Source organism: Sarcophilus harrisii, chromosome 1 (assembly GCF_902635505.1).
Source record: "Sarcophilus harrisii chromosome 1, mSarHar1.11, whole genome shotgun sequence".
NCBI lineage: Eukaryota > Metazoa > Chordata > Mammalia > Dasyuromorphia > Dasyuridae > Sarcophilus > Sarcophilus harrisii.
This window is the reverse complement of record NC_045426.1, coordinates 661,972,559-662,000,352: the sequence shown is the minus strand read 5'-3', so window position 1 is coordinate 662,000,352 and position 27,794 is coordinate 661,972,559. Positions and strand designations below refer to the sequence as shown.

At 46.5% G+C, this 27,794-nt stretch overlaps 1 protein-coding gene across 2 annotated transcripts; it reads left to right on the top strand.

Moving 5' to 3' along the window:
* The first annotated feature begins 3 nt into the window (after positions 1–3).
* Positions 4–27,202, top strand: PLVAP (plasmalemma vesicle associated protein). Of its 2 annotated transcripts, XM_023496882.2 has the most exons (7): positions 4–62; positions 11,262–11,522; positions 16,893–16,989; positions 18,810–19,513; positions 20,674–20,731; positions 21,099–21,180; positions 25,899–27,202. In XM_023496882.2, the coding sequence occupies exons 1-7, from the start codon at positions 39–41 to the stop codon at positions 25,903–25,905; spliced, it is 1,233 nt and encodes a 410-aa protein (XP_023352650.1). In that variant the 5' UTR covers positions 4–38; the 3' UTR covers positions 25,906–27,202. The 2 variants fall into 2 exon arrangements, with proteins under 2 accessions (XP_023352650.1, XP_003760899.1); XM_003760851.4 differs by lacking the exon at positions 4–62 and having other exon boundaries at positions 11,043–11,522.
* Positions 27,203–27,794: the final 592 nt, after the last annotated feature.

Genomic DNA, 27,794 nt, shown 5'->3' with positions numbered 1-27,794 from the left:
ATCCAGTGAGATAGAGGCGGACGTATCAGGCTAGAAATATGCTCAAAGCTGGGATTCAGGTGGTAAGATCATGACCCTTAACATAGGCTTGGCTGAGGATGGGGAACTGGTGCCAGATTGGGGGGGGACAGGTCTGGATCTTCTATTGGAATTCAAAGGGACCAGGATTTGTGAGTCAAAGGGTAATTACATTCACTAGAGGGGTTTGGGAATCAAAGATAGGAATCTTTCCGACATCACATCAGTAGCCAATCAATCAGCAAGCTAGTATTTACTAAATGTCTGCTTAGTGCCATGCACTGTAACAACCTTATATTGTTTGAATTATTGTTGAATACTATAGTATAATGATAGGACTTCAGTATGGAGTCACTTAAACTAAGCAGTCCTGATGCCTATAAAAGCACAGAGGCAAAAACCAGACAATTGTTCTTTTCCAATGTTCATTCTGTGTCAGATCCACAACGTTTGTAGCTTTTTGAGTCCATGAGCTCCAGACCTGCTCCTGCAGGGCCTTAAGTAGTCACCCTTCAGCTGCCTCCCCTAGTTAACCTTGGATCTTCCCATCGGTACGTGGCTCTGAGCTGCTCCCAAGCCTGGTATCCACAAGGGACCCAGAGAACTTTTTCCCACATTTGTTCTGATTTTTCTTTCCCAACATGATTCTGAAAGCAATGTGTATGTAAAAAGTTAATGTATATGTATAAAAGCAGGAAAAAAACAATTTTTAAAAGGGTATCGTATTTTTTTTGCCTTCTCAATGAGTAAGGGAGGGGGTAGAGAGAGAGGATTTATAACTGCTTAAAAAAAGATTTTTTGAAAATGGTTGTAGTGATTCACAGGTTCACCAACAATGCAAGAATGTGTATTTTTCCCCCAATCCCTTCCCTATTGACTATTCCTGTCTTTTGTCATCTTTGCCAGTTTTGTGGGTGTAAACTTTCTATGTTCTAAGAGGTCTTTCGTATTGGACACTTTGTATTCTAAGGTCCTTCCCAAATGATATTTTATACTCCATGAACTCTCACAGCTTGTGTTCTGTTATAATCTGCCTTCCAGCTCTGACAGTCCATTATAGTCTTAGGGATTCCTGGGCATTGACATTCTGGTCTTGAGTGGAAATTTTCAGTGTGAGTGACTAGTAAAAAAGATAGTGAGATATAAGATTGTGTCTCATTCTGGCTATGGTCTCTTTGGAATACAGGCCCAAGAGAGATACTGATGGATGAAAGGGTACACACAGTTTGATAGCCCTTTAGGTATAGTTCCAAAGTGTTCTCTGGAACGATTGGATCAGTTCCCAACTCATAAAGTCCCCTTTAGTCTATCTTTTAAGGACCCTCCCAATTCTGATTTCCTTTGTTCTAAGGGTATTCTCAGATCTGAAAGCTTGTGTTTCTAACAGCCCTCCCAACTCTGACATCCTGTATTCGAAAGGTCTTCCTAGCTCTAAAATTCTCTGTTCTAAGGACCCTCCCACCTCTGGCATCCACAAGTCTGTGGATCTGATACATGGATATGCAAATGAGAGGAAGAGACCCAGACAGAGACCCAGAGAGAGATAGAGACAAAGCATGTGAGAGCATTGATTAAGCACCTACTATATGCCAGGAATCATGCTAAGCACTTTATAACCAAGCAAGAAAATGTTACAAAAAGCACCGTCTAGCCCCAGGAGGGAGGGCTGTCTGGGTCTAAAAGAAAGTCCCTACAGCGAATCCTAAATAGGCAATGAGGATTTTCTTCTTCTTTGCTGTGAGGATCCAGGAAGGGGAGGGCTGGGGTTCTGAAACCCTAAAGGAAACTCAGTTGGAGAGAGGTTCAGCAGTTGCTACCTAGCCCAGCAGGGGGCAGTGAAAGACAACCTGTGGGTTCAGTTGCACTCAATGCTAAAGTTCCTCTGGCTCAGAAAGGTGGATGGTTTTTTTCCTCCATCTTCCTTCTCCTTCCCCTTCCTACCCCCATTAGCCGTCCCACTCTGTCTCTCTCTTCTCTGTCTGTCTCTTTTCTCTCTTTGTGTCTCTCTCCTGAGCCTTCTTGCTCAGAGGTCCCAGCCTCGCTCCCCATTAAGAGTCCCCAAAAGGCATTCCAGGCCTAGGGGAGAATGAAGATTATTAGGTAGGAAGAAGATTCAGAGGATTTGGGTTTGAATCTTGTATTTTAACTAGGATTTAGGGCTAGAGAAGATCTAGAGAAAACCATTTAGTCGAACTTCCATACTTTGTAGAAGGGGAAACTGAGAACTGAGTAACGACTTGACTTGTCATAATATAATAAAACATAAGATAATATATTAACATGGTAATGATATAACATGAGGTTATATGACATAATATAATGTGCCAGTATGACAATATGATATAACATCACCTGATTTGCCATAATATAATGTGCCAATATGATATTTCAATCACATAAAATGCAGCAGAGACAAGTCTCTAACCCAGATCTTCTGCATTGGTTCTCACTTCCTGTGTGACTTTGGGTCTAGGTAATTCACCTCTCTGAGCTGCAATTTTCCATCTGTAAAATGAGGAAGGGATGGAGCCATGGATCTCCAAGATCCTTTTCATCTCCAGATCTCATGAGTTTATGATCCACTAACTCCTGGGGTTCCTTATTAGCTACAAAAGCCAATGCAAACTCCTTTGTCCACATGTAAAACCCTTCACAACCTACCTCTGACCTCTTTCCAGGTTTATTATTCTGCTCTCCCTGTATTGCAGCCATACAAAGCTTCATGTACATCCCATCTCCCATCTCCCAGCCTGTGTATAAACTATGTTCCGTGCCAGAATCCTTTCCCTCCCCTCTAGCTTCCTCCAAAGCTCAATTCCAACACCATCATTTGCGTGGGTTTTTCCTGATCTCCCTGGCTGCTAGTATAACATACTCCCAACCTCAATTACCTTAGGTTGGTTCCATTAGGCTCTTTATGGATCCATAGGTGTCCATGTGATCTCCCTCCTTGAAGGCAGATACTCTCATTTTCTTCTTTCTATCACCAGCACCTGGCACCTAATTAATGCTTGTAGACTGTCTAAGTGATTGATCACTTGGCTTCAGGCCAGAGATGTTTGGTAAGGGCGGCAGAGATGGGTACAGGGTCCCAGACTCTAGGATCTAGGGTTATGTCCATTGTTCCAGCCTAGACTCTCAGAGCAGAAATTCCAGGTCAGCAGACATAAATGGGAGTTCTTAAAACTTTTGTGTCCTGGACCTTACATTCTAATTTAAGAACCCCTGTTTCAGACCCTGTGAGAAGGGTAAATAAAAAAAGAGGGACAGAATATCTGAATAGGAATCAGGAGAACAAGATTCCAATTCTTGGTACCAATATTTACTACACCAGTGTGACTGTCAGTAAATCCATTCTGGTCTCTGAATCTCAGTTTTCCCATCTGTATAATGGGGGTGAACAAGAAGATTCCCTAGAGATCCTCTCCTTACTTTGAGTTCTAGGATTCTAGACCTTGAGCTATACCTGGCATAGAGCCTGGCCTCAACTGCTGACATCTGGGGAAGGGAGTGCACTTTTCTCCAGAATCTCTTCTTTAAAAAATTCCCCATACTACCACTCTCAGGATCCCATGTCCCTGAGATCCACTCATAGGCCCATTTTCACTCCTAATCCTAGATAGTGAAGAGGACAATAAACCTGGATTTAGAGTAAAGAAGGCTTGAGTTTGAATTTCACCCTAGGTGAAAGTCACTTAATCTCTCTCTGCCTCAATAAGAAAGGGAGGGGAGAATAGGATGGGAAGGGAGGGGGGGGAGGGAAAAGGAGATGGGGAAGGGAGGAGATAACAAAAGAGAGAGACAGAAACACACAGAGACAGAAACACAGAGAGAGAGAGGAAGGGGAAGGAGGAAAGGCAAGGAGAGGAGGGAGAGAGGGAGAGGAGCAAAGAGGAAGAGAGGAAGAGAGAGGGAGAGGGAGAGAAGGAGAGGGAATGGGAGAGACAGAAAAGGGAGAGAGGGAGAGAGAAGCAGAGATCTGGAGAGATAGAAACAAAGATATAGAGAGATAGACAAGTAAAGAGACTAAGAAAGAGTTATGGCCAAAGAGAAACAGATAGAGATAAAGAAACAGAGATATGGAGAGATAGACAAGTAAAGAGACAGAAAAAAGACAGAGTTATGGACAGAGAGAAACAGAGATATGGAGAGAGAGAGAGACAGATATAGACAGACACACAGAGAGAAACACAGAGCAGAGGCAAAGATATGGAGCGACAGAGACAGAGAGAGGCAGGAGTAGGTATATGGAGAGGCAGAGAAACAAAGAGAAAGACAGGCAAACAGATTCAGAGAGACAGAGAGCTATAGTGATCAAAGAGCCATACCCAGAACTTTTTATTTTTACAGGGGATGGTCTGCTTTTGCCTCTGCATAGTTTAAGAATAATTACCATTTCTCTAGTGCTTTAAAATTTGTTGAATTTACGTCAAAAGAGAGAGACAGAAACACACAGAGACAGAAACACAGAGAGAGAGAGGAAGGGGAAAACAACATTTCTGAGCCTTATTACTTCCAAAAGAAAATTATTTAATAGCAAAGCCAGCTGGTTATCATTAAATCAGGTCAGCTAATCCCTCAGAGATTAGTGACAATTTGACAGGTTTCCAAAGCTTATCTTTATAACAGAAAAAAAAAAAAAAAAAAAAAAAAAAGGAATTCTACTCATCAAGCAGATTTAAGGGATTACAGAGAAGTAGGCAGATTTGCAATATTCTGCTGCTTGGCATGGGGATTGGGAGGAAGAAAGAATTTCCAAAGCAGGCTAACTGTTAAATTCAATATTTCACTGGTGTAGAGCACATGTCTATCATTCTACAAATTTGTTGGAGGAATCTACTTCAGTGGGTAAGAGTTTCTGCTGTAAGTAGGTGATGCTCATTAACTTGTGGTGAGTTAAGAATCAACTATCAACCCTCCAGTTGTGTGAAAAGGGCAGTCTGACCTTAGGAAAGAGTCTTGTGATATCTAAGCTTAATATAATGATTATATTATTTCCATAAAGATATATTTCCTACTCTAATTTATCAACTTTTAATTTTTTTAATTGTTAATAGTTTATTTCCTCTCAATTACATGTAAAAACAATTTTAGCCATTCCTTTAAAAAAATTGTGAGTTCTAGATTCTGTCCTTCTCCTCTCTCTCACCCATTGAAAAGGCAAGCAATTTCATATTCCACTAATAAATCTTGTTAAAATATTCATTCACTAAATCTAGAGGTAATTAGACTTAAAAATATTTATGCTAGCTTAGTTCTTAAGGAAACAATCCTAAATTAAATCAAAGTAATTCAAGACCATTTATTCTGTTTTCAAAACATTCTATAAATATTATTTCACTTGATTCTCACTACAACTATGTGAGGTAGGTACTGTCATTATCCCCATTTTACAGATATATATAAACTGAGGCCCAGTTGAAGTGACTAGTTAAAGTTAATTAAATTAAATTAATTTTAATTAAATTAATTAATTAAATTAAAGGTTAATTAAATGTTTGGGGCGGATTCACCCCTAAGTCTTTTGAATTCATACCCTGACCATCTTTCTATGCTTTCAAATGAGAACTAAGGCCTGGGAAGCCATATTTGTTTCATCTCCACTACTTCTTGCTTGGGATCCTGCTGGCCTGGTTGGCAAGTCCCAAACATGAGCCATTGTATTTAGGCAGCCATAGCCACGATTTGCCTCATGTCTAGGTCAACTAGTGACCCTGCCCCAACCTGGATCCCCTCTACCATTCCCCTTGCCCACATCCCCTACCTCTTCCCCCTTCAGGAACCAAAGTCAAACCACTTCTGCCATTGCTTCCAGAAAAAGTATGTCAAGCTTGCGTCCCTTGGGCCCACGAGATTTCCCCAGCCAGAATATTCTTCCCTGGTCAACTCTGCTAAATGGAGAGAGTGAGGAGGGAAATGGGGAGCTGCTCTTCAGAGGGATTTTGAAGACAGGGATTGTCCCTGCCTTTTTTTTTTTTTTTTTTTTTTTTTTTTGGTGTTCCCAGAAACCAACAGAGTGGTTAGCACTTAGAACTTGAAAAATGTTTTTTCATTAATTCCTTCAAAATCCAGCCCTGGTTTGTATTCTTCCCCACAAACCATTTGCTTTTGTCTGTTCTTCCCTGGGTAGGTGGGTTGTTTCCCTGAGTGAGGACTGGTGTCCCCACTCTGTGACTCCAGGTCTCCCCTGACCTCCCCTCCCCTTCAGGAAACTGGGAGGCTGCTGGGAATCCGGTGGGAACAATGCCGGGAAGAAAAATAGGAAATTGTATAAACCTGGCAAGGTCCGGGGAGAGGGCCCCCAGTTGGAGACACCTTGGCCAGCTCTGGCCTGGGCTGCTGTCCAACCTTCATTCACACTTTATCCTCAGGGAGCCCCCAGCCTGAGCCGTATTACAAGGCATCCTTGGGAGAGAGAGGAAGACTGAATCTATGTAGTGGGGTCCCTTAGGACAGGAGCCAGTTGGGACATTTGGGGGTTACCTGGAGAGTGGCCAACTTCATTTTTGCAGACCAGAGCCAGCTACGGGGAGCCAAATTTTATGTTCGCCCAGGACCCTAGGAATTCTCAGAATCAAGGCAAGGGTTTCTGCCCCCTCCCCAGTGCTGCCCCAATTGTCAAAATCAGAGTCTTCTTGATTGACTCTTGAGGCTGCCCCGGATGCGCTTTGTTCGTCATTCTAGAAGAGGATATCAATGTCTTGATGTGAATTGGATATAAGTGAGAATGGACTGTGCAAGTCACCAGCCTCACCCTTTCCTCCTGAGCCATCCGGATCCAGTGACCAGATATAGTTCAGGATGCCTCGAGATGGCTCCAAATGCAATGGGGAGCCTTGGCCTTTTCCATCCAGCTAAGGTCTTTAGCTGTTCTGGGATAGGGCTTTACTAGAAACCTAATTGACCTTCATTAAGTGACTTATTTCCTTTTTCCTCTCCTTAGAGGAATAATTTTCCAACAATAACTCTCTGGTTCTCATCCTTCCCTTCCTTGTGCCTTGTACTTTCCACCCATTCCCCTTTCCTGAGTATGATTTCCTATTTTCGACTATCCATTTCCCCCCAATTCCTCAGTCTCCAGCATCACTCCCAATTCCCATCTCTCTGATCCCCATTACCCTAACTTCCACTGTAGTACTCTAGCCTCCTAAGCTGTCCAAGCTTCCCTGTCTTACCCCCCGCCCAGATCTATGATCTGAGCTCTATCCCACATTCCTTCACACTCCGCCATTTCAAACTCCACAGCCCCCGATCCCCCACTTAACTCTGAATGACTCTTCCTTGATTCCTTCATCTCAATCACTCTCCCAGCTCACTCAAAAAAGTCACCTTTTATTTAACATATATTTTTACCATGTTTAATATATATTGGATTAAATGCCATGTGGGGAGTGAGTGGAGGGAAGGGGAGAAAGTTGGAACACAAGGTTTTTCAAGGGTCAGTGTTGAAAAAATTACCTTCGCATATCTTTTGAAAATAAAAAACTTCAATAAAAAAAAGAAACACCTAAAAAAAGTCACCTTTTAATTGTCAGATTCAATAGTCTCTTTCTGGACCTCTCTGTAGTCTTTAAGACTACTATCACCCTCATCTCCTGTGCACATTTGTCTTCTTGCTGGATTTTTGTGACATTGCTCTTATTTGTTCTCCTTCTACATGGCTAACCTATCCTCGGTCTTTTTTTGCTGGATCCCTGCTCCAGGTCATACTTCCTAATTGTGTGGGTCTGTCATGGACTCTCTTTTATTTTCCTTCTGTGCCATCTAACTTGGTGATCTCATCATCCTCCATAGATTCAATGATCAACTGTAGGGTGGATGCCCATGAGTTGGGGAATGGCTGAATAAGTTATGGTATATGACTGTAATGGAATATTATTGTTTTATAAGAAATGATCAGCAGAATGATTTCAGAAAAACCCAGAAAGACTTACAAGAATTAATGCTGAATGAAGTGAACAGAACAGGAGAACTTTATACAGTAACAGCAACATTTTGTGATGATCAGCTATGTTAGACTTAGTTCCCACCAATACAGGTATCCAAGACAATTCCAAAAGACTTGTAAAATGCCACCCATACCCAGAGAGAGAACTATGGAGACTGATTGGGTGTCAAAGCATATTATTTTCATCTTTTAAAAATTTGTTTTTTCTTTCTGATGGTTTTTCCCCTTTTGTTCTTATTTTTCATTCATAACATGATTCATATGGAAATATATTTATATTTAACCTATATCAGATTACTTGTTATCTTGAGGAGGGTAGATTTGAGGGAGGGAAAAAAAACTTGGAACACAAAGCCTTATAAAAATGAATGTTGAAAACTATCTTTATATGTATTTGGAAAAATAAAATATTATTGAAAAATTGAAAAATTTATAGTATGTTTAAAACAATTATACATGTATAGCCTATATGATATTGCTTGCTTGTCTTGGGGGAGGAGAGAAGGGAGAGAAGGAAAAAAATTGGGAACTCAGAATCCTACAGAAATGAATGTTAAAAACTATCTTTACATGTAATTGAAAAAAACAGAATACTATTGAGAAAAACAAAAAAAGATTAATTCTAGGAATATGATTCTCAAAGCTATTTATCCAGCCTTGACCTCCAGTCTTTCATCACTGACTGCCTCTTGGGCATACTGTCCTGAATGAACCCATAGACATCTCAAAGTTGAGACTTGTCCAAAACAGAACTCATTCTTTTGACCCCAAAGAGTTGTCTCTCTTCCTGTAAATGGCATCCTCATCCTCCGGTACCTGCCCTTCTCAGCCTCTGTCTCCTTCCCAACTCCTCACCCATACTCACAGCACATACCCAATCTCTTGCCACTCTAATTCTTGGAATTATCTCACATCTTTTAATCTCTCCATTTGCACAGACCCTCCTCGCCTCCTATCTGGATTATCCATTGGGCTTGCTACCTGCTCTCTTCTCATTCAGCATCTCTCCTTTCAACAAATTCCAAAGGATCATCCCATTACTTTGCACTGGCTCTCTCCCATGCCTAGAATTCCATTCTTCCTTGTCACCTCCCGGCTTTCCCTTGCTTTCTTCAAGACAACTCAAGCCCCAGCTTCTGAAATAGCTCTTTTCCACCCCAAGTTGAAAGTGCCTTCTGCTCTGAGATAGCCTTCCATCTCCTCTGTATAAATCTTGTAGGCACCTGGGCTGTCTCACTTGTTAGAACATGAGATGCTTGGGGAAGACTATTTTTCCTTTCATTGTATCCCTGGCATTTCACTTGGCGCCTGACCCACAGCAAATGTTTAGTAAATGTTTACTGACTGACTAGTTAGCCCCCTGTTTCCTCCCCCAACAACTGTCCCATCCCGATTTCCCCCTAACCCTCTGGGCCTCCTGACCCAAATGCTGGCCCTCTGACCCGATTTCCTGACTAGTCAGACTCAGTCTCAGTCTACAGGAATTCAGACAAATCAAGGAAACAGAAGGAAGAATACATATGTTTTCTGTTTGAGTTGAAAGGGAGCGTGCGTGAAGAGGAGCAGGAGAAACTAGGGCTGACAAGGGAGAATGGAGAGGACCTCAAATCTCTGGCTAAGAGATTAGACTTCATCCTGAGGAGATAATGGGAAGCCATAGATGGTGGGTGAGCAGGGGAGAGGAGAGATGTGATGAGTTTGGGGAAGATTATTCTTCAGCTCTGTGAAGGAAGAATTGGAGAGAGAGAAACTGAAGGCAAGATGGGTGACTTATGTTACTCCAGTCTCAAAGGGGCCAGTCTAGTGGTAAAGCCCCTCATATGATGGGCCATATCGTCATGGAATGCTATCACTGGCAGAGCCTTGAGAAGACAGAGAGGGAAGGGGTCAGACTGAGAGGGCTGCCCTTCTCCTGGGAGGGAGCCTAGGGTATGAATGGAGATAAAAGGTGCACAGCAGGAGAATGTCATGTGTGATAGAACACCAGAGATTTGCTTGGTCCCAAAGGGCAGAGCCATGGACAGATGCTTCAGAGGGGCAGATTTGGGCTAAGTGAAAGGGGAAAACTTGCTAATAAATAAAGCCATCTCAAAATGGAAAGAGGTGCCTTAAGGGTAGTGGGTTTCTTCTCGTTAAAGAAAGATTTCTAAGCAGACACTGGTTAAGTACTTGTTACCCTTCTCCAGCACAAGGTAGACAAGGAAGCACAAGGTAGTTCTCTGGCAGCTCAACTTAGAAAACATGGCTATGGTTTGGACATCCTCTGTTCTAAGAACCTTCCCAGCTCTGAACTTCTGTGTTCTGAGATATCTCCCCATTCTGGCATTTAAGTTTCTAAGGGCCCTCCCAGCTCTGTTCTGTATTCTATGATCCCTTCCAACTTTGACATTCTACATTCTACACTCTAAGATCTCTTTCAATTCTGACCTTTTATGTCTGGGTTCTAAGGTCCCTCTGGTATCTCATGCCCTAAGATCCCTTCAGCTCGGACATTCTCTTCTGAGGTCTTTTCAAGTCTGACACACTCTGTTCTAAGGTTCCCTGCCCCCCAATCTCACACTCTGTGTTCCCCCAGCCTAATATTCAGTGTTCTAAGGACCCCCCTGGTTCAGATTGTGTTCTAAGGTCTCCTCAAGTCTAACATTCTATGTTCACCTCTGCCGTTCTGTGATCTAACGTCCCTCCAAGGCCGACATTCTGTCTTCTGAAATTCTAAGGTCCCTGTCCCCTCCCTGATATTCTGTGCTCTACATTCTAAGCGCCTCCTAGCTTAGTCTATGGTTTAAGATCCTTTCCGAGTCCGCTGTTGTGTGAGTATCATCCTCAGCAAACAGGACAGCAGGCTTGGTTGGCATTTCTCCCACGGCCCCAACTACCCCATACAGTGACTTAGGGTGGCAGTCGGGGTCCGGCCCCCCGTCTGGCTGAGTCCCTCGAGCCAACACTCCCCCAAGTCCAGGGCAGGCTTGTTATGATAACCCCAGGACCTGGTTTCCTCCTGGGCAGGAAGGAGCCAGGAGGAGGAAGTATTAAGCAGGGCAATATAAACACTCCTCCTGCTGAGGAGGGGGTAGGAGAGGCTCCTGGGAGGGGGGGGGGGAGGTGGACAGCAGGAGGCCCCACCCCCACCCTTTCCCCTCGGAGCCCAGGACCTGGCGGCCTGGCAGCCAGTCGTGGCCCAGCCATGGACAGAAGCAGCAGCTACTCCCGGACAGGGCTGCACATCAGCAGCTCTGAGAATCGGGGCTGCTGGTACTATCTGAAGTACTTCTTCTTGTTCGTGTCTCTCATCCAGTTCCTCATCATCCTGGGGCTGGTGCTGTTCATGGTCTACGGCAATGCCCACGCTGGCACCGAGGCCCACCTGGAGGTGACTGAGAAGCGGGCGGACACCCTGTCGGGGCGGCTGCTCAACCTGGGCGCCCTCAACACCAACCTCTCCAAGGAGCTGAACATCACCACCCGCTCGCGGGAAGCCATCATGCAGCTGCTGGTGGGCAGCCGGCGCGACCTGGACCGCATCAATGCCAGCTACCGCCAGTGCCAAGTGGACGTGGTGAGACCCTTTGGGATGGCCAGAGGCTGGTGCTGGCCCCGGGGGGAGGGAACTGGGGGGAAATGCTCCAGCCCAGGGCGATCTGTGGGTCAGCTCCGCTCCTTGGTTGGCATGAGGGGGGCGTGGGGTAGGTGGGAGCTCATGGGTATGAGGTCAGAGAATTCTGATCAGTTTTCTACACATGGCATCGCACACAGGAGCTTCCACTCCAACCCCTCATTTTTCATTGGGGAAAGAGGTCCAGGAGGTCCCAAAGCATGTGGTAAAGCCAAGGTAATTCAGGTGCTCCCTTTGTGACCTGGACATAGGATCTTTACCCACTTCAACATGTAGGCACAGGTCAGGGCCCAATTCTGTGTCCACGGACACAGAGAACCTCTCCCGTGGGGAAAGACACTGACCCAGCTGCCCACTCCCCTCCCTGCCTCTCCCGTGGGCAAGGCTCACTGACCCAGCCGCACACATCCCCTCCCTGCCTCTCCCATGGGCACAGACACTCTGATCTAGCTGCCTACTCCCCTCCCTCCTCTCCCATGGGCACAGACACTCTGATCTAGCTGCCTACTCCCCTCCCTGCCTCTCCCATGGGCACAGACACTCTGATCTAGCGGCCTACTCCCCTCCCTCCTCTCCCATGGGCACAGACACTCTGATCTAGCTGCCCACTCCCCTCCTTGCCTCTCCCATGGGCACAGACACTCTGATCTAGCTGCCTACTCCCCTCCCTGTCTCTCCCATGGGCACAGACACTGACCCAGCCACATGGTCCCCTCCCTGCCTCTCCCATGGGCACAGACACTGACCCAGCCACACGCTCCCCTCCCTGCAGCTCCCATGGTCATGAGAGGGAGCAGTAGCACAGTAAGTCAGTAAGACCTGCCCCCAGGAAACTCTCTAAGTTGAAGAGAAGGTGCCATTCTGCGCTGGGGGAAGGAGTTCCTTCACCTAGAAGTTCCTCAGCCAAATGACATCACAGATCCAGCCCCTACCTCTACACAAACACAGTCTTGCCCCCACCATTCACACCCTCTCCCACCGCTTTCAGCCTCTCTGGATCACCCGCCCAGCTGCACCCCTCGCCAATCTCGCCCACACAAGCTGCAGCCCGGTGGGAGCACCCCCTCCCTCAAGCAGATGCGTTCAGTGAGATTGGCCGGGGTTGGGGAGATGAGGAGGGGGCCCCGTTTGCCCATCCCTGGCCAGGTCTGTGTTCTGAAAGGGGAGATAAACTGCCCGTGAGCCAAAAAGGCCAGACTGGCTGCAGTCCACAGCCCAGGCCCTCCTGCTCACTCCCCCAGAGATGCTGGTGCCCATCAGCCTCCTGCCTTCCCTTGTAGCTTGTGATAGTAGCAGCGTGTATTTAGAGCTGAAAGGTACCAATAAGCCTCCTTCCCTTCTCAGGGTAGAGGGATTAACAGCTAACAGGTATGGAGAGCTTTAAGATCCACAAACACCTGGCAAAGGTTATCTCACCTGCACCTCCCATAGTCCTAGAAGGTGTTGTCTGCATTCTAAGGTCCCTTCCATTCTGAGATTCTATGTTCTAAGGTCCCTCCTAGCTCTATGTTCTATCTTGGTGTTCTAAGGTCCCTTTCAGTTCTGACATTCTATCTTCCATGTCCTAAGACCCCTTCCAAATCTAATGTTCTATGTTCCATGTTCTAAGGGCCCTTCCAGTTCTGACGTTATAAGGGCTCACCTAGCTCTGACACTATATTCTAAGGTCTCTTTCAACTCTTCTATATTCTTAGGACCCTTCCAAATCTGACATTCTGTGTTCTAAGGTCTCTTTCATTTCTCAGGTTCTATCTTCTATGTTCCAAGAGCCCTTCCAGTTTGGACATTCTGTGTTCTAAGATCTCATCCAGCTCTCAGGTTCTATCTTCTATGTTCTAAACCCTTCCAGTTTTGACATTCTTTCTAAGATTCCTTCTAGCTCTGATATTCTGTCTTCTTTGTTCTAGCTCTGACAGTCTATACTTCATATTTTTAGAACTTTCCAAGCTCTGAACTAGATCTTCTTGCCTCAAAGTCCAGCTTTCATCCACCACGACCTATTGTCTCTCTGCTTTGCAAATTGTAAAGCACTAGAGAAACACGAGCCCCTTGAATATTATTATTATTATTATATGGTCCAATATAATTGTGGGAGGATAAATGGCGCAGGGGCATGGGTTATGGATTTGAAAGACTGGGTTCAAATATTGGCTCTACCACTGACTGACTAGCTGATCTTGAATAAATTAATTTCTTGCTCCGGTCCTTAGTTTCCTCCTCTGTAAAAAGGATGATAATATATGAGGGGAAGTTTTGACTTAATCCAGCAATCATTTATTAAAGTCTGTGTGCCAGGGACAAAAATGAACTGGCTGCCTGCCCTACAGCTACATTAAAGACCTGGTGATTACCAGCGTAATAACAAGCGCCCAGAGTGACCTCCTCCACTTTGCTCTTTTTCTCATCTCTGGGAGCCCATGCCCAGCTTGGAAGTGGGGGGGGGGTGCAGGACGAAGGGCCAAGAGCTCAGGAAGTCTCCCTGGGTGGAGCTCAGAGGAGGAAGGGAGCACTTAGGAAAAATCCATTGTGCCGGCCTCAGTTTCTCCATCAGGAAACTGGCAGGATCTAAGAGATATCTGAGAGCCTGGCCTCCCCAGAGACTGTGGATCACTTCTGGAATGAGGATGGCTTCCCCACCCCCTCCCCCTCCAAATCCCCTCCCATCCCAGCCTCCCCCCACCTCCTTTTCAGCACAGGAAGCCACACAGATGTCCTACTTCTGTGTGTGTCTGTCCTGTCCCCCCTCGGTATGGGGGCTCTCTGAGAACAGGAGCCAAGTTTCTTTCTCAGAATCTGGACTCACTGGGGGGGGGGCCCTGTCTGCCTCTCTGCCCGGGGGCTTCCGGAGGGCAATGTGGTCTCCCCTCTGTGCCAGGAGCTCTGGGCTATAGCCCCCTCAGCCTGGGAGTGCCCTGAGGGCAGGGCTGATTCCCTCTCAGACTGGGGGGTTTCCATGAGTGAAAAGTCTCCTCCCCAAGGGCAGCATTATCTCCCCTCTGACAAGCCTATGCGCCCCTCTATCCGCAGGCACCCTGAGGATGGAGGCTCTGTCTGCCCTCCCATTTTGAGAGACATGTCTTCCCCTCAAATTAAGGGCTCTTTAGGGCAGGTGTGTCCCTCCTACAAACTGGGGGTTTCCTGAGGCACCCTTGTAACTTTCCAGGCCAACCTGAAGGAGATCAAATTTTAGGGAGTTCCTCAGAAGATAGTTTAGATTGTACTGGTCTTCTTTGGTTAATCTTCCATCAATCATACCAGCCACCTAGCAATGTCTTTCTTGAGTAGGGAGTGACACAGACAAAGGTCCAGCTGTCCTTGATGTGGAAAATGGAAGAAACCCAGGCTCACAGCCCTCCCTCTGCCACTTCCTGCTCCTAATCCCCAAATTGTGTATATGTCTTTATCTACAAGCGCCATACTGGACTCAGTCAAGGAGGCTTGAGGAAGAGGAGAATTTTAATTTTAAATTCTGTAGAATTTAAAACTAGGACACTGCCTGAAAGCACTTTCATTGTTGTTGTTTGACTGGGCAATTGAAATTAAGTGACTTGCCCAGAATCACAGAGATAATACATGTCAAGAGTTTAAGGCTGTATTTGAACTCAGATTCTCCTGACTCCTCTTAGCTGCCCCTTGAATGAGTCTTAAGAGAGAGTCTAGGAGAGGTGGGGGTGGGGAGGGGGGAAGGGGGGGAATTGGAACACAGGGTTTTTCAGGGGTCAATGCTGAAAAATTAACCTTGCATGTCTTTTGAAAAAAAAAAACACAATAAAAAAGACTTAAAAAAAAAATGATGAAGGATGAAGATGATAGAAGGACAAAAGCAAAGCTTCCCAGAGGCTAGAAAGCTTTAAGGACTAGAACATGGTGAGGGAAACTGAGAATAACAATTAATCTTTAGGAAATTAGGTTCTTGACCTTTCTGTTTTTAAATGTGGCAAAGTGAAAGAACCCAGAGTTCTCATCCTTCCTTAGACACTTATTAATTGCATGAGTCGGACAAGTCTCAGTCTCTGCCAGCCTCAGTTTCCTCATCTGGACAAGGAGCACTATAATGCATAGAGCATTATACTTACTATCTATGTAATCCTCAAATAGTTGCTATCTGTGTGATCCTGGGCAAGTCACTTTACCCTATTTGCCTCACCTATAAAATAAGCTGGAGAAAAAAATGGCTAACTACTGCACTATCTCTGCCAAATGGGGTCAAACGTGACTGAACAACAAAATAGATGATAATAGCATTATTAGCTAATAGCATAGGATCAAATGAGATAATATAGGAAGCACTTTACAACCTTAAAGACATAAAAGTTCTAGGCACTATTATTATTAATAATAATATATGTAACATTAATATCATCAGAGTATATGGGAATGTCTGATAACAGGATTAAGGAAAATTGGCATCTTATCATTGATATTAGGGAGACAAGCAGGAAAGTGGGAAGTAGGAGGGACCTATCAATATGATTTGTTTGTATTGAAATAATACGAGTTCTAGTCATTTATGAAGAGAACAAACTTTTAAAGACTGGGCTGAGATAGAAGATCACTTCTTAAACTGTAATAACTCTCATATTTAATGTAAGATTATGGGGTGTAGAATTGGAAAGAAACTCAAATCACATAGGTCCACCTCCCCATTTTACAAATGAGGAAACTGAGATCCAGAGAGAAGACTTGCTCAAGATAATAAATAACAGAATAGGGGCAGCTAAATGATGTAGTGGATAAAGAGTACTGACCCTGGAGTCAGAAAGAGCCAAGTTCAAATCTGGCCTCAGACCCTTTACACTTACTAGCTGTGTGACCATGGACAAGTCACTTAACTCCAATTAATCTAAATAAATAAATAGCAACATCAATATATAAAGCCAGGTCTTCTTGCTCCACATTCAAAGTTCTTCTCATATACCATCCTTTTATTCATTAGCTTAGTTTTTCTATTTCATTCAAATTTTCAGTTCAACAATTCCATATTATTTGTCCTGAGATCATACACCAGGGAAATAACATGGTATCATGAAATGGACCTGCATTTAAATCTTGGCTCTCACCAACTTGAGCCTCAGTTTCCTTGTCTGACAAATGGGACTAAAAATATTTATGGCATCACTTTTACAGATTGGGAATCAAATGAATTAACTAATATATGGAAAGTGCTTTGCAAACCTTTAAGCGTTGTATAAATGTTAGCTGTTATTATCTTCACTCCCCATACCCAGCCTTTGATACAGTTGAAGGATTTGAGGGAGATCGAATGCCTCAGAATGGCCGCCCTGATCTGAGCCCAGTGTCTCCTTTTCACAGAATCAGCATGAGAACAACATGAAATTTGTGGTTGCCATCGTGAAGAGTGAAGAAGCTTGCCGACAACAGCTGGCAGAACATCTGAGGAATTGCACAGGTTGGAGGAGGAAGAGGGATGGGACGAGGGGAGAAGGTCAGGATTGGGATCTGGTGAATGTGAAAGACTAAATTATTGTCAGAACGCTGGAGATCTGTGTTATAGACACAGATGTAGATAAAGGGGATAATCGAAGCCCTTGGGATAGTGGTCAATGAGATGATCCTTGAGCTCAAAGGTCATCTAGTCCAGTCCCCTTATGATAAAGAAACTGCTAGAGGAGGTCCAGGACAAGGATTTTGTGGGACACCTCCAGGTAGAGGATGGAATAAAACCAGGACTAGGAATTTTTCACCAGGGGGCTAGGGATAGGATGATGAAGGGTGTGGGGGAATGAGTCTGTCCATGATATCATGATGCCATCACACTGAGTCCTAGCCCCGTGGCCCCACTTTAGGTGAAAGGAGGAAGAGTTTAGGATTCAAATTCTGGGTTCAAATTCTAGTTCTGTTAACCGTCTGATCTTAGGAGAGTCAGTTCTCCTGGTGAGGCTTTAGTTTCCTCATTTGCAGACTCAGGCTCTAGGATCTCTTCCAGATCTAAATGGCCAAAGATGGAGGAGCACTAGAACTGTGGAAGTCAAGAGGCTTATAAAAGAGCATCCTATGGAAGTCGGGGTCAGATTAGACGCTCCCTTGGCTCTGAGATTCTAGGATTCTTAGGAATCAGCCCACAACGAGAAGGGGAAGGGGAGATCTTCCTTAATTAAAGGTCTTTATCAAGGTCTGAATGACCATTTGCCAGAGCCTTGGTGAGCTTGAGGGGCTGTTGAGTGTCCAGCTGACTATCAGAGGCAAGATATCAGGTCAGAGGTTAGTGCTAAAGGAGGGCTATGGGAGTCACTTGTATAGAGGGGATAATTGATGTATTGGGAGTTAATGGAATTGACAAAGGAGGATGAGAGAAAAGAAGAGAAGGAAGGGAGGAAAGGAGGGAAACGGAGAGAGGAAGGGAGAAGACAGAGATTCGTGCTTCGGGTATATATTGGATTAGATACTTCATGAGAGCAGGGGTCAGGGATCACCTGTCCCAAAAAGACCTACTGGAGACTCCTCTCTTCCCATCTCTGTGTCTAACTCACCTCCTCCTGCTTTCTCCTTCCTGCCCTCTCCTTTCAATCCCATCTCTGATGTAATAATTCCTGGATCCATTTCTGGGGTAAGTGAATGGTGGGCTCATCCAAAATGACTCTTCTACACGTCCATCCATTTATATGCTTTGAATAGATGGGATATGAAAAGTCCCTTCTCGGATCCATTCCCCCTAACTAAGATGTAACCAATCTTAAGAGACTGCAATCTTAAGAGGCCCGGAGGGAAGGTACTAGAGTGGAATGAGTGCCAGAGGAACGGGGCTCACATCCCAACTGTCACCTAGTGATTTTGTACAAATCAGTTGTTTTCTTTGAGCCTCAGTTTCCTCATCTTTAAAAAGGAGTTGGACTGGATAGTGGCTAAGCCCCTTCCATCTGTGATCTGTAGGTGACTTGTCCCCCACATCCCCTCTGCTGCTCTATCTCCCATTCTGCCCACCCATCTCTGACAGGACACACTTTGTTCCCTGGGGATACCACTGACCTCAAAATGGGGCATCTTTTTACTTCCTGGAGTCCTTAGCAAAATCTATGCTCCTCTTCTAGAATAATATTCTGAAGTGCATAAAATAAAATACAGAAGCTGAAAAAAGAAACCACTTCTATCATCATTATATTTTATAAAATAATAATAATTTTAAAATCCAAGTTCATGGATCTCTCTGAAGGGCAAGTCCAAGTCCAAGAGACTGTGTCTCAGAGTGCATCCATTGCTTCCACCCCCCAGCCCAGATCCAGGCCCTTGAGGAGAAGGCCAAGACAGCCCAGGCAGTGCAGGAGACCCTGAAGATGGCCTGCAACAAGGACAAAGAGTCCCTGATGGCGGCCAAGGGCCTGGTCGAGTCCCAGTTCAAAGCCTGCAGCGCGGAGAAGATGAGCAACTTCGGCGAGTACCAGCTGGTGGTGGGCGAGCTGCAGCGCGTCCGAGACATGTGCGCCGCTGTGGACAAGGAGAAGCTGGTCTCCAAGATGGAGCAAGTGTGGAGGGAGTCCCTGCTGTACAAGTCCTTGGACAGCATCGCTCTACTGTACTACAACCCGGAGGTGGAGAAGGTGGTGCATCGCTGCCGGGAGCTGCCCAGAGTCATGCTCGACAAGGTCGAGAGTCTGGCCAGGGAACTGAAGGTGGGAATCGAGCAGGTCGCCCGAGAAAACACCGAGCTGAAGCGACAGAAGGAGGCCGGGGAGAAGAGCCTGGCAGCCTGCAAGGAGGAAAAGGACAAGGTCCTCAAAGAGACCCAGGAGAGGCTGCAGAAGGTCCATGAAGACTGTGTCAAACAGGCTCGGCTGGCCCTGGAGGAGAAGGTCGCCCTGCAGAAGGAGAAGGACGCCCTGAAGAAGGAGCTAGAGGAGAAGAAGAAGGAGCTGGCCCTGACCAAGGGGCAGCTGGACATCAACACGGCCACCCTGGAAACTTGCATCAGGACCAAGGTGAGGGCTGGGGGGCAGCTGGGGCTGGGGAGGGGGGTTGGGCACATTAGGGCAGGGGGAAGGAGAGGTATGGATGGGGGCAGAGGGATGGAGAGGACAAGGAGGAAGAGGAGGTTAAAGTCAGAGATGGTCAAGAGGCTGAGACTGGGTATGGATATGGAGGAGAGAAGGATGAGATTGGGGTCAGGAGGTGGGCTAGGGGACTGAACTGAGAGAGGGGCTGGGGGTTATGTTGAGGATGGTTATTAGACTGAACGATCTCAGCTAAGTCATTTAACCTCAGCTGCCCCAAGCAGCTTTCTAAGAAAACTATAGTAGGAGTGGTGGCAATTTGCTTGGTAGAAAGATTCTTCACTGGGGAAGTTCCTTCTACCAATCACAGGTTCATTTCCCTTATTCAATGAGTTAAAGGGAGGATTAATTATTCTTCGTTATCATTCTGTTCTTATATATTCTTATTGTCATATGGTTGGGGATGGGATTGGAGTTTGAATGGGATGTGGCTGTGTGTGTGTTTGAGAAAGAGAGAGACAGAGAGACACAGAGAGACAGAGACAGAGAGAGAAAGAGAGACAGAGAGAGAGACACAGACACAGAGAGAGATACAGAGAGACACAGAGACACAGAGAGACAGAGACACAGACAGAGAGAAACAGAGAGAGACAGAGACAGAGAGACATACACACACAGAGAGAGACAGAGAGACAGAGACAGAAGCAGAAAGAGAGAGAGAGAGAGAGAGAGAGAGAGAGAGAGAGAGAGAGAGAGATCTGTATGATTGTACATGCACAGGTATGCAATTATCTTTCTAGGTGTGTGTTCTCTGTGATTTGCCCATGTGTTTGTCTCTTGATGTGTCTGAGCTTCCTGTATAATACTTCCAGGTCCTATGTCCTAGAGCAGTCCAGGGTACAACCCCTCTCATTTTCTTGTTTTTGCGTAGAAGAGACAGACCCAAGTAGAGTCAGAACTTTGGTTGGGAGGTTGGCAAAGGGGCCTTAAGGCACGAGAGCTCTGGGAGGACTTAGCTTGAAGAGCTGGGAGGGACCTTGGGGGTCATTTTTCATTTGATAAATGAAGAAACCAGATTTAGTCAGAGCTGCCCGCTCCAGAGCCAGGACTCTTGCTGGGATACATCTGTGTTCTTCCAACCTTCACAGGCCCAGGGCTCAACGCTCCTTCCACGACCGCCTGTTCCTGCTAAACCGGCCCCCCTCGGTAAGTGAGCCAGACCGTGACTCGGGGCTTTGGGCTTTGACACTCAGGGTCCTTCATTTGTCTCTTGGCACTCTCTCTCTCATTGACCCCAGCATCCATATGCCAGATCCCTGCTCTCCAGTCAAGAGAAAAACACCTGGAAATTTCTAAGGACTGATGTAGCTCCTGAGGATTCTGGGAACCCTCAGAAACAGATGGAAGAAATACTGGGAAAATTGTAAATGGGGGAAAGAGTGAGAAGACTTGAGTTGGGGACTGTTCAAGCCTCATTTATGTGAAAGCCTGTTTAGATTAGATGTCACCTCCCAAGCCCAGCATAGGGTGATGGGGACCCCCAGGTTGACCCTGATGCTTTTTTCTTCCTCAGACCTTGAGGCCCTAGAAGAATTCAAGAGGAGGCTCATGAACACTTATCAGAAAGCTAGCCAGCCTTCTGGAAACCCCGCCAGGTGAGTTCCTCCTCAGCCATCCGGGTCATCCACCTGAGTGTGTATGCACCGGTAGGTCGGGACTAAAGAGAATAGTCTCGATAAGGGTGGGAGGACAAAGGTTCTTTCCATTTTACATTCTCGGCAATGGGAGTGATGTTGTCATACAGAGGATCGGACTTAGAGAAATGAGTCCTGGTCTTACAGGAATGAGACTTGAATTCAAATCCCACGTTTGCTAGCTATGTCAATCTCTCAGAGACTCAGTTTCCTCTTCTGTAAAATGGGGATAATACTTCTGCAGATCTCAGTTTTCCAGCTCAGTTTACCAGCTGTGTGGTCCAAGCAAGTTTTAACCTTCATAAAGTCTGTTTTTTTCTTTTTTTTTTTTTTTTAAATGAAGCTTCTGTACTCAATGATCCCTTTTAGCGCCAAATTTAAAAATGATGAAATCTCACTCGCAGATCCATTACAAATCTACAGCTATTCCATTAATATAAATTATCCTTCTTATGGTAAGCCATGGGCCTGACACCAAACTAGATCTATGTTTTTATGCAACAAAAAGATATTTTCCTTTTAATACAGGAGTAGTCTGTTCACACATAGATAAGTCAAACAGAGATAGAAAGGGGAGAAAATGGGGCTTTGAAAATAGATCTTTCAGCAAATCAGGAAACCTATACCCATCACTTCTGAGAAAGCCTCTGAGCCTGTTTCCTGATCTGAAAAATGGGAAGGGGGAAAGGGGAAAAAAACACTTTGAGGCCTATGGAAATAGATCTTACTATTACTGGTCTCCTTCATCAGTCATTCAGCATTTACTAAGCACTTATTCTGTGCCAGACAGTGATAAAACTTGGTCCCTGCCCTCAAGAGTTTATGGGAGAGGCAACAAGTAAATAAGCAGGTACAAACAGGGAGTATAGGAGATAGAAGCAGACCAGATGGAAGATGATCTCAGAGGGGAGATTCTAGAAGTAAAGAGAGTGGGAAAAGCCTCTTGCTTAAGCTGGCTCCCTTCCACCAGACAAGTTCATTCTGCATGGTCTGTAAGAGTGGAACTGGACTGTTGGAAGTTACTGGGAGATCACTTGGAACTGGGACTGTTGGAAGTTACTGGGAAATCACTTAGAACTGGGACTGTTGGAAGTTACTGGGAAATCACTTGGAACTGGGACTGTTGGAAGTTACTGGGAGATCACTTTCAGCTATAAATGGAGATATCTGTGAATGGAGAGCTACTTCCTAAGATAGTGAGGTCCCGTCACTGGAGGTAATGGAAGCTTAGGAGAGACAGAGAGATATTTGGTCAGGGACTCCCCCGTAGGAAAGTCTCTATGCTGGAGGAGGTGCCCTTTACAGATCCTCTGATTCTGGAACTGGACAAAGCTGGGTTGTTTTGTACCGTCCTTTTTAAATACCAGTTGGTAGTATTTGTATTGAGATTCCCCCACCCACTATAGTGATGTATTTTTATTTCCTCAAGACAGTGGTTTGAAGATCCCAGGGCCTTATAGGGACAAAAGAACTAGGCTGGGGGCAGCACGTTTCCAAGATGGTAGTCCCCAGGGGTCCTTGGGCGGTACCAGAGGAAGGGACAGTAGAGGCCCAGAGCCAAAGGCTGGCGCTGGGCCACAAAGGCCCTATTTCAGAACCTGGCTCCATAGACAAACTGGGAAGTGGGATTCGTGGCCTAGTGAATCACCGCAGTGAAGCAGGGAGCCGTTGTCTACAGAGTCAGGCCTTGGGCTTGGCAGTTTGTCACGGGAAAGAAGCATTTTGTTTCAGGGGAAGGGCTGATTCAAGGACATGGCTGAACGCCAAGCCTTGGAGCCAAGAAACCATTCATGATTATCGACCTACCTGGAGTCTTTAGACTACCCCTAATTCTCTCCCTGGGCAGCTAAGTAGTTGGGAGGGCTCAGCTTCCTGAGCTCAAATCTGGCTTCAGATGCTCAGACTCTGGGCAAGTCACTTCACCCTATTTGCCTCAGTTTCCTTATCTGTAAAATGAGCTGGAGAAGGAAATGGCAAAGCTCCAGTATCTTTGCCAAGAGAAAATCCCAAAGAGGGTCATGAAAATTGGCTGAACATCAGCTCTCCCTGGGCCCTCCTCTTCCTCGGCTATCTATGCTTTGAGGAGGAGTGAAGTACCAGTAAGGTGCTCCCCCCCCCCATTTAGACAAAGGCACCACTGCTGGCTGTGGCCATGGGCTCCGCCTCGCTCTCTTGGAGTGTCCTAGCCTGAAAGTCTCAGTCTAGCCCTACTCTGACCCCACTACTCCTCTCAGCCCTGAGGGAGCCCAATGTTCTCCCATTTAGCTCCTGGGGGACAGACCAACCATACGTGAGCCATTAAGTTCTTTGCTCCAAGTCCTCACCTGCTGCAGATAAGACCCTCGGTCTGCTTCTCCTAGGACTCCATGGCCCATGTTTCCACAGTCTCTCATCTCTTGTATCTCAAACTCAGACTCCCCAAAACTGCTCCCTCTTCTGCCTCCATTCTTCTTCCCTGACCCATGGGTTCATGTACCTTGGCAAGGTCGGCTGCTCCCCCTTCTCTCCATCCCGCTTTCTTCCATTTGGATCCTCTCTTTAAAATCTCCTCTCTTCTCAAATCACAGCCAAGGAACTTATTGCACTGGGAACTGGACACCTGGGTTCTTATCATAATGGTGTCCCTAGCCTCCTCATCTCTGCCTTTCCTCCAATGCAAAATAAGGAGTTGGACCCTATGATCTCAAAAGTTCTCCCCAGTTTGGATTTTATTATGTTCTAAAGGCTCTCCCAGCTCTGACATTCTGGGTTCTAAGGGCTCTACCAATTCTAAGACTCATGTTCTAAAAGCATTCCCAGCTCTGATATCTTGGATTCTAAGAGCTCTCCCAGTTCTGACATTCTATATTCTAAAGGCTTTCCTAACTCTGACATTCTGGGTTCTGAGAGCCCTCCCAATTCTAAGACTTTCTATTCTAAAGGCTTTCCTAACTCCAACATCCTGGGTTCTAAGGGCCCTCCCAGTTCTAATATCTATGTTCTAAAGGCCCTCCCAGCTCAGAAGCATCCTTCAGGGTCTGGTTCACATTGCACCTACTCCAAAGCCTTCCCCAAATACTCCAGAGTGACCCCCCCTTCTCTGAACATCCATGAGCACTCTTTTATTGTAGAGCTGTAGCTGTATATAATGTCCTAGAAGCAGAGAACCCAATCAAATCCTGGACCTGTTCTTACTAACTTTGTGACCTCAGTCAAGTACTTTCTCCTCTCCAAGTCTCACTTCCTTAATTTACAAAATGAAGCTGTCAGGCTTCTAGCTTCAAATCCTGGGATCCAAATTTCTTCCCCTCCCCGCCATGTGGGGGGATGATTGATGAAGACTTTGGAAAAGATAGTAATTGAGCCAGGCCAGGAAGATTTCAACAGGCCAGGGAGGAGAAGGGAAAGGATCTGAGGGATAATGGGGGGCAGGATGGTGCTGACCATGAAAGCTACAGAACTTTGGAGAAGGGAAACCACAGCAAGACTTCTTGTGGAAAATGGACAGAAGTTTAGATGAAGACCCTTGGAAAGCCAGCTATTACTAGAGGCTGATAAAGGGGGTAGATCTGAACCCAGGATAGTTAGGCTCAAAGCCAGTATCTTTTCCTTTTTTAGTTTCAGGATGCTGAGCAAGCCCCCTCCCCTCTCTGTGACTCAGTTGCTTTTTCTGCAAGATAGAGGAGATTAGCCTGAATATCTCTATGCTCACTTCTTGTTTTCATTCTTGTCATAACTTTTGAAGCTCAGGGGAAATAGGAATGGGACAGGATCTGAAGGATCAGGGATTAAGAGTCAGCAATGGGTTGGAGAAACAGGAGATTTAGATCCATAAGGGACCTCAGAGACTGTCTATGGTTTTTTGTATGTGTCAAAGACTCATTTGACAGTCAAAATGGTGTTTTAATTATTTAATTAATTATTATAATTAGGGTTAAGAGATTTGTCCAAGGTCACACAGCTAGTAAGTGTAAGAGTCTGAGGCTGAGTTTGAACAGGTCCTCCTGACTCCAGCGCCAGTGCTCTATTCACTGCCTCATCTAACTGACTACAGAATGATGTTTTTAAATGCATGAAATGAAACTGCAAAGGAAAACAATTTTAGGGAAATATGGTTATCCAAAAAAATTAACAAATTTATGGACCCCAAAAGCTGTCATTCAGTCCTCCTGATTCCCGTGCCAGTGCTCTACCCCTAACTGCTTGCAGAATGTTTTTAAATGCCTAAAAGTGCAAAGGAAACCAATTTTAGAGAAATATGATTATCGAAAAAGAATTTTTAATAAGTTTATGGACCCCAGGAGCTACCATTCTACAGATGGAGAAGCCGAGGCCCAGAGAGAAATGATGACAGAACTTGGGTTGGGGTCCTGGTGTTTTGATTGCCGAGTCGGATGGTTTGGGGAGAGAAGGCATGGCCTAGACTGATCAGGGCAGGGCAGCGGCCAAAGGTGCAAGGTTTCCAGCCTCTTCTGGTCTCCCGCCTCTTCCCTCCCCCAAAGGAAGGGCTGACAATGGAGAGAAGGCAAGAAGAACAGCAGAGGCAGCCACTTAGAAAAACACCAGATTTCCTGCCTGGGGTCCAAACGGAAGGCCTTCGCCTGCGCCAGGCCGTCCCAGGAGCCGGGGGGCTGACGTGGGTGGGCGTGGGGCTCACTGGCACTCCGTTCTCTCCCTCCCCAATCCCACTCTCTCTGCAGCGGTTGAGGGCCCTGGAGGCGCCGCAGCGATGGCCAGGCCGGCGAGATCTGGAGATCCATTCCCGAGAGGAAGCCGTGCTCGATGCCCGCCAGATGCCCGCGTCTGTGCGCCGTACCCCTGACCCTCAACACACACACATATATACTCTAGCACACGCACTCCCCTAGACCCCGCTCGTCTTGGCCACGGCCCCTCCCACAGCCCCGTTCCCGATGTACTCACGCATCTCACACACCAATGTGTACACCCTCATGGAAACATACGCCTTGTATACGGGCTCCCAGGGACCCCAGGAGCCACTCTGGGCTCAGCACCAGGGGCTCGGGTGGGAGGGGAGCCCCTGAACCTGGAATGTTGGGAAGGGAATTCTGGTGTGTCCAGGGATGCTAGCCCAAGGGGGGGGGGCGGGAAGAGAGGGAACCAGGCAGCCCCTCCCCCTTCCTCCCTGTCCCCCAGGGCGTGCTCTGGGTCTCACCAGCAGTGCTCTGTCAGCACATTTATCACTTGACTGATGTATCCAGCGGTCTCCTCTTATCTTTATTATCCGTTATCTCCATTAGCTGACACTTCATAGCTTTGCTAGGCCCCAAGCTGAGGAAAGCTGAGCAGGAAAAGCTGCGGCTCCCAGGGGACGGCCTACCCTTCCCCCAGCCCCTGGAGTTTTCCCCAAACCCTTGAGGGCAGAGGGAAAAAGGGGGGACGGGATGGTGTTTTTAGAAATCAATGACAAGAAATTGGGCGGGCAAGGACCAGCCCTGATCTCGTCTGCCTGGTTCCCTTAGTCCGGCCCAAAAGCCTGAGTGGATGCAAGGGAAGGAGCATGCTGATTGGCCCCCAAAGACCTGCGTTCAGATTCTGACGTTCTTCCAGTGCCGTCATAGACCTCTCTGGTTCTTGTCTGAAAAATGAAGGGCTTAGAAAAGGTGACTGAAGGTCTCATCTTGTGACTGTGACACTGTCCATACTCCCTCTTTCACATTAGATTCTGCCCAGTCCTACCCTGGGGGCCAGAGTCGCTACCCCCACCCAAGCTTACCCCAGTGCTGATCAAGACTCCCCAGGGGCTCCTGTTTGAGGTCCTGACTCTCCCAGCGCCCTGAATATAGGATCCATACTGACTACACCTCCCCATCCCCAGGGGGAAATATTCTTGGACTGTCATGAATGGTCCAGTCTGAGCCAGACTGTCTGGGAATGGTCAGGTCTGAGCCCGGGAGTTGGGAAACCTCTCTTTTTCTCCTGCTGTGATGCTCTGATTTTAAGTGGAAATCCCTAATAAAGGATAATCAACCCCCAAAACCCAGCTTTCTGGGTTAGCGTGGTTTCTGGTTTTGGGGGTAGCCTGGGACCTTCCTATTGCATCTACTCCCCCCACCAAGCCAGTGTCCCTCACTGACGAGCGTCAGCCACAAAGCTCTCCCTTGCCCAAACCCCCCCCCCCGAGATGGTGTTACCTCCAAAGGTTGGAGGTGGCAGTTTGGGGGCTGGCCCTGCAGTTTAGAGATTGTGGTTTTATGCCCAAGCTTGTCCCTGGAGCCAGGAGCAAGGGAACTCAGGACTTGGGGGCCAGGTGGGAAGTGGGGCCACATGAGTCACCCCAAGGGGAGCAGTTCTCAGGCCCAGTACGAGTGTGAGGTGACAAAGAAGCTGTTTATTCAAGACAAGGATATTTCCGGAGGGCGGAAGTCTGGCGGAGAGACGCCTGCCTCTTGAGGATGCACTGGGCCTGGCTGGGGGCCTGCTGGGGCACAGAGTAAAAGGGAGGAGGGGAGAGACCCCATGCTTTCCCCTCTGACTACTCACCCTAGGGGAGGCAAGGAGAGCCTCGAACAGTCCCCAGTAGTAATTATGATCAAAGTGACAAGGTTTCCATGACCTGGGAGCCAGTTTTGGAA

Bases quoted from the DNA above. Each gene is read 5' to 3' on its own strand.
- PLVAP (XM_003760851.4), top strand. From the start codon at position 11,151: ATGGACAGAAGCAGCAGCTACTCCCGGACAGGGCTGCACATCAGCAGC. The intron at 11,523-16,892 runs GTGAGACCCTTT...TCCTTTTCACAG, and splicing joins GCCAGTGCCAAGTGGACGTG to AATCAGCATGAGAACAACAT. The intron at 16,990-18,809 runs GTTGGAGGAGGA...TCCACCCCCCAG, and splicing joins ACATCTGAGGAATTGCACAG to CCCAGATCCAGGCCCTTGAG.